The 6,016-nt window shown below is 51.2% G+C and overlaps 1 protein-coding gene across 11 annotated transcripts in view; it reads left to right on the plus strand.

The window, feature by feature from the left end:
* LOC108408587 (solute carrier family 23 member 1-like) overlaps positions 1 to 5,897 on the plus strand; it is a 38,933-nt gene extending 33,036 nt beyond the window's left edge. For all 11 annotated transcript variants that reach the window (XM_037019607.2, XM_037019608.2, XM_037019609.2 and 8 more), the window contains 5 exons: positions 715 to 968; positions 2,971 to 3,135; positions 3,449 to 3,557; positions 3,652 to 3,747; positions 4,892 to 5,897. In XM_037019607.2, coding sequence (XP_036875502.2) covers positions 715 to 968; positions 2,971 to 3,135; positions 3,449 to 3,557; positions 3,652 to 3,747; positions 4,892 to 5,148 — 881 coding nt within the window. In that variant the 3' untranslated portion in view covers positions 5,149 to 5,897. The remainder of the gene's footprint in view (positions 1 to 714; positions 969 to 2,970; positions 3,136 to 3,448; positions 3,558 to 3,651; positions 3,748 to 4,891) is intronic.
* The last annotated feature ends 119 nt before the right edge of the window (positions 5,898 to 6,016 follow it).

A 6,016-nucleotide genomic window follows, 5' to 3' on the forward strand; every position in this document is an offset into this window, starting at 1 on the left:
GACAAGGGAAGGTGGGCCCTAGGGAGTCCAGATCAGACCCCTAAGAGAAGGAGGAAACCCTCGGGTGGTCCTAAGCATCCTTTGGGGGTGCTAGACCACATGCTTCTGTTCCCAGACCTACCTCCAAGCTGGCCTACATCCCTCAGCCCTTCGTCCATGTTGCCACGAACCTGTACATCTGGGAGTGGGGAGAGGATGGGGGGGTCCCACCTCCTAGCCAAAGGTTTGGGTCACCTCCTGGATTTGCTGGATCCCACACCAGGGAGGCTAGAGACAGAACATTTCTGGGGAGATTTGGTCAAGGCCATCCCTTAGGGCACTTCTCCTTTTCCAGTAGTTTTGACTCCGAGTATATATAAATAAGGTTTGGCTCAGAGTAGATAAACAGGGTTTCAGGGAGGGCTGGCCTGGCTTCATGGGCTATGGGGCGAGCACCTCCAGGAGTAAGAACTTTCAACTCCTCCAAGGTCTCTGGGAGAGCCCCATTGCTGGCTTGTTTTATGCACAGGGACCTCAAGGTTCAGGTGTCTAACCCATCTCAAGGAGGAGTGGGGGGGGCAGGAGTCTGAGCCACAGCCTCCGGACAGCTGTGGAGCTGAAAGAAATACTGCCCGGTCTTTAAAGCCTTCCAGAGACCCCTTTAGCAAAGAAATTATGTGGGGTTTAGCACCTTGTTATCTTCTGGATTACTAGTCCCTCTGACTGCGTTTCCAGGGCAGTGGGGCCGCCCCACCATCAGCCTGGCCGGCGTCTTTGGGATCATTGCAGGAGTGATCTCCTCCATGGTGGAGTCAGTAGGCGATTATTATGCCTGTGCCCGGCTAGTGGGGGCCCCGCCTCCCCCGAAGCACGCTGTCAACCGTGGCATTGGCATGGAGGGTCTTGGCTGCCTGCTGGCCGGCGCCTGGGGTACAGGGAATGGCACCACCTCCTACAGCGAGAATGTCGGGGCGCTGGGTATCACCAGGGTAAGCTTGCTGGTGATGGCCCGTGGGGCAGGCTGGGGGCCTGAATCTGTCACCAATGTATTAGTCTCTTATTTATCATGTAACCAATTATCAAAAGCTCGGTGGTTTCAAACAACTTAAATTCATTATGTTACTGCTCTGGAGCTCAGAAGTCCGCGTGGGTCCCAGGGAACTCAGATGAAGGCGTTCGTAGAGGCGCGTTCCTTTCCAGAGCCCCGTGGAACCCCACTCCTTGCCCTCTCCATCATCTAGAGGCTGCCCGTGTACTTTGGCTGCGCTGCTCTTCCTCCCCAGTCAAAGCCAGCAGCGTCCCATCTCCCTGACGCTCCCCTGGTAGTCACATCTCCTTCTGACCACAGCCAGGAAATTGACTCTGCTTATAAGGATTCATGTAATTAGATTGGACCTGTCTGGCTAATTCAGGATATTTTCTCTATCTCAAAATCCTTAATCACACCGGCAAAGTCCCTTTTGCCATGCAAGGTTATATAGTCAAGGTTTTGGGGATTAGGGTGTGACGTCCCTGAGGAGCCAGTATTCTGTCACTGTACTGGACTTTCTTTGGTCGTGGTGATCCCACAGGCAGAAAGTCGTGACACTGGCAGACGTCAGTGGCTTTGTGAGCACTGAAGGGTTCCCCCACTTTCTGAAGGTTAGATGGGATGTCCTTTACCTCCAGCCAAGCCACAGGTCAGGCCTCCAAACCTCAGTATTCAACTGCCATCTGGTCATTTCCACCCGAATATCCCAAGGGTATTTTGGTTTGTGATGAATCTATCAATGGCTTGGGGTAGTGTGGACATTCAACATTATGAATTCTTCAGACCCATGAGCCTGGGAGATCTCCCCATCTGTTTATGTTTTTTGGTTTCTTTCATCAGAGTCTTAACAGTTTTTAGTGTACAGATCCCTTCACTTCCTTTGTTAAATTTATTCCTCAGTATTTTACTGTTTTTGATGCTATTGTGAGTGGATTGTTTCCTTTCTTTCTCAGATCTTTTGTTGCTGGTGTATAGAAATGCAACTGATTTGTTTGTTGGTTTCGTCTCCTGCACCGTTAATGATTCATTGATCAGTTCTAACAGTTTCTTGGTTGGGTTGTTAGGATTGTCTGTATATGAGATCATATCATCTGCTTGTTGTACATGGCCTTGATTGTGTTGAGGTATTTTTCTTCTATACCCATTTGTTGAGATTTTTTTTTTTTTTTTTTTCCTCTTGTGGATGTTGAGATTTTTTAATCATGAAAGGATGCTATATTTTGTCCAGTGCTTTTTTTGCATTGAATTGAAATGATCCAATGATTTTTGTCTCTTTGTGTTCATGTAGTATATCACATTTCTTGATTTGCGTGTGTTGAAACATCCTTGCAGCCCAGGGATAAATCCTACATGCTCGTGGTGCATGATCCTCTTAATGGGCTGTTGAATTTGGTTTGCTAGTATTTCGTTGAGAATTTTTGTATCCGTATTCATCAGGGACATTGGTCTGTAGTTTCTTTCCTCATAGTGCCCTTAACTGGCTTTGGAATCAGGGTAATGCTGGCCTTGTAAAATAAGTTTGTGAGGGAATTATTATTAATCCTATTTGGTAAATTTGGAGGCTGACGTTTGGAGAGGATAGGTAATGTGCCCACTGTCACCAGCTTGTTAGAGGCAGAACTGGCTTCCGAACCCTCATTCTTAAGCATTGGGCCACGGCCTCTGAGAGAGACTCCTTGCCCCTCTGTGGGGCTTCCTAGGGGAGGAGCGTTTGTCAGGACTTGAGGACAGGGGTGAGAGCAGCAGAGTGCGGAGGTGGGGGCAGAGGCTGGGACCCAGGGCCACGTGCTTGTCATTTCCCACTCCCCTAGTGTGGGCAGAGGAGGGCCACTCTGAGGCTAGGTGCTGTTCCTGTCCCCCCCTGGAGTGTTGTTCATGGTGCCCCAGGCAGGGCAGAGCCCGTGGGGCCTCCAGCCTGGCCGTCCTCAGCTCCTTGCCCCCCATCTCTCTGAGCATTGCAGGTGGGGAGCAGGATGGTGATTGTCGCCGCGGGCTGTGTGCTGCTCCTGATGGGCATGTTCGGGAAGATCGGGGCTGCGTTCGCCACCATCCCCACCCCCGTGATCGGAGGCATGCTCCTGGTCATGTTCGGGGTCATCACTGCCGTGGGGATCTCCAATCTGCAGGTGACTCAAGGCCCCCTTAGAAAAACAGTGACATTGCATCTCTTGAAGGGAGCACACGAGGATTGAGATGAATGGAATAGGGGTGGGACCAGGAGGGGAAAGGAATCCTTGGTTCCAGAAACCACACTGGCCCCCAGAATAAAGAAACAGCCTGAAGTATCCAAACTTCTGAAAAACAAAACCCACATCAGTTTGAACTGGATAACCCAAACCACAGCTCCCAGTGTTAGGAGGGTGTCAGGGCCTGGCCTGCCTGCTGAGAGGGTACAGGGGCTGAGGGGTCCGGGCTGCCACGAGGGCTTCTCTCCTGCAGTACGTGGACATGAACTCGTCCAGGAACCTCTTCATCTTCGGCTTCTCCATCTTCTGTGGGCTCGCCATTCCCAACTGGGTGAACAAGAACGCTGAGAAGCTCCAGACAGGTGATTCTTCGTCCTACAGACTGTGAGCACTCCAGGGACGGAGCTGGTGGGGTCCCTAGTCCTGGGAATCCCTAACCCTTTGTCTCCCCTCTAGGGATTCTCCAACTGGACCAGGTCATCCAGGTGCTGCTGACCACGGGCATGTTTGTCGGTGGATTTCTGGGCTTTCTACTGGACAACACCATCCCTGGTAGGGCTCCTCTTTGTCTCTAAGTTAGCAGTTTGGGTGGACGATCAGCATTTGAGCCAGCACCTTGCTTTTCCAGCATGAGGACCATGCTAGCTGGCCAGAGCTTACCCTGAGCAGGCTCTGGGTCCAGGTGGTGTGTATGGGTCTGTATTAGCTTCCTAGGGCTGCTATAACGAAGTAGCACAGACTGGGTGGCTTAAAAACCAAAATATATTTTCTCATGGTCTGGAGGCTAGAAGCCTGGATCAGGCTATCAGCAGGGTTGGTCTCCTGAAGCCTCATTCCTTGGTCACAGATGGCCGCCGTCTTGCTGTGTCCTCACGTGCCCTTTCCTCTGTGTGTGCGTCCCTGGTGTCGGTGTGTCCTAGTCTTCAGTTTTTGTACACATACCAGCCAGATCAGATCAGGGAGCACTCCAAAGACCCCATCTTTAACTCAATCACCTCTTTAATGGCCCTATCTCCAAATACAGCCCCATTCTGAGGTTTGGAGGGGTAGGGCTTTAACATGTGAACTTGGGGGGCACAGTGTAGTCCATACAGGGCCTTAAGGTGAGAGCTACACCAGAAGCAAAAAGAAAAAGAGACAGCCCGAGCTCTCATAGAATCTGCACTCCAGTTGGTTAGGGGGAGGACACATGTATTCATTCATTCATATTTTCGATAAAAATCCATTGAGTATTTGCTGCATGCTAGGTGCTTCATATTGAGAATACAAAGAGCAGAAAGACATGGTCACTGCCTTCCAGGAGCCTATAGGCTAAGAGGGGAGAGAGGCAATTACAATGCAGGGTAATAAGCGCAAGGATGAGGAACCTGAGTCTGTCCATGCTGAGGACGCCGACGGGCACCCGGGCGGGGCTGCCATCACAGATGGCCTTCCACACTCCCTTGATCCTCCTCCCAGCCACTGACAAGGCCTCTGTGATAGCCCCTGCTTTGCAGTATTCTATTTTCCACATTTCTTCCCTCTACCAAGTGTAAAATGTGATACTTGAGGAGGGCTTGGAGAAGGAGGGGAGGTGTCTCGGGCAGGTGCAGGGCACCAAGGACCGCCTGAGTGCCTGTAGGGGATGCCAGAGGCTCCCTCCCCACACATCCAGCCCTGCCCCCAACGCTTGACTGCTTGCTGTCGCCCCTGCTAGGCAGTCTGGAGGAGAGAGGTCTCCGGGCGTGGCATCACATCCAGGAGGAGTCCAAGGAGACTGAGAAGGCCTGGGAGGTCTACCACCTTCCCTTTGGGATTGGCACCAAGTTCTTCACTTCCTCCTGCCCCCGCTGCCTCCCCTTCTGGCCCAGGCTGGACCCTGGGAGGAAAGGTGAGGGGGCCGTGAGCCAACTCACCCTCTGCTCCCAGGAGTCAGGAGAGCGCCCGAAGGGTGCGACAGAGACCAGGATGTGAAGAGAGCTCTCCAGACACGCGTCCCAAAGCCCCCAAATGAGCTGATCTCCCCACTCACAGCAGCTGAATAAGTGTTAGATTAAGACTGTGACAAGGGCTCTCTGAGGTGGTCACTTAGTCACCACGACCTTGGGCCGTGCTCCGGGCAAGCCCATGTCCTGTCTCCTTTAAAGCATATAACCTGTGTTCACACAGTAACTGTCCTGGTCCACGTGCTCCTGGTGGTACTTTGACAGCTTAGGAGGAAGAGGCCTGGGTGGGGCAGGGAACCCAGTCGAGCTGTTTGCTCGAAGGTGACAAGAATGGTTTTCTTGGTCCCCAAGCGGGAGGAAGCCCTCAGGGCTGGCTGTTTGGGCAGGATGCGGGGCGCCCCTCGTTCCTTCAGGAGCTCAGGGAGCCGTGGCTGATCTCGTCCACCTGAGCTGTTCCTGATGGGAAAGTGAAGTCCTTAGAGATTGAAGCCTTTACAAATCTGCTTTATTGACTGTAATTTTTCTCCCTGAGAAGCTCAGTCAACTCCCACTGGCAGTAAGGTTTCCCGGTCACCTTGTCACTTCCATGCTACTAAATATACCAGCCAGAGTCAACATTACTCCTGTTTTGCTGGAAAAGTGTCATCCTTGTGTATCACTTTAGTTGGTTAAAAGTCATGAACTTTCTTTTTCACTATTTCCTGGAGTTTTTAAACCAGTTCGGCTCTTTGAACAGATTTTCATTCCTAATACAAACATCTTGTGTTGATTTTAAAACCTATCCAGTCTGTTTGTTCCTAGAAGACATTTTGCAGTTTTAGCCGATGAAAAGCTGACAGTTATATTTACATAATTTGTACACATTTTTCTTTTTGCTATAAGGTTAGAAAATAAGC

Source organism: Manis javanica, chromosome 6 (genome assembly GCF_040802235.1).
Source record: "Manis javanica isolate MJ-LG chromosome 6, MJ_LKY, whole genome shotgun sequence".
NCBI classification, from domain to species: domain Eukaryota; kingdom Metazoa; phylum Chordata; class Mammalia; order Pholidota; family Manidae; genus Manis; species Manis javanica.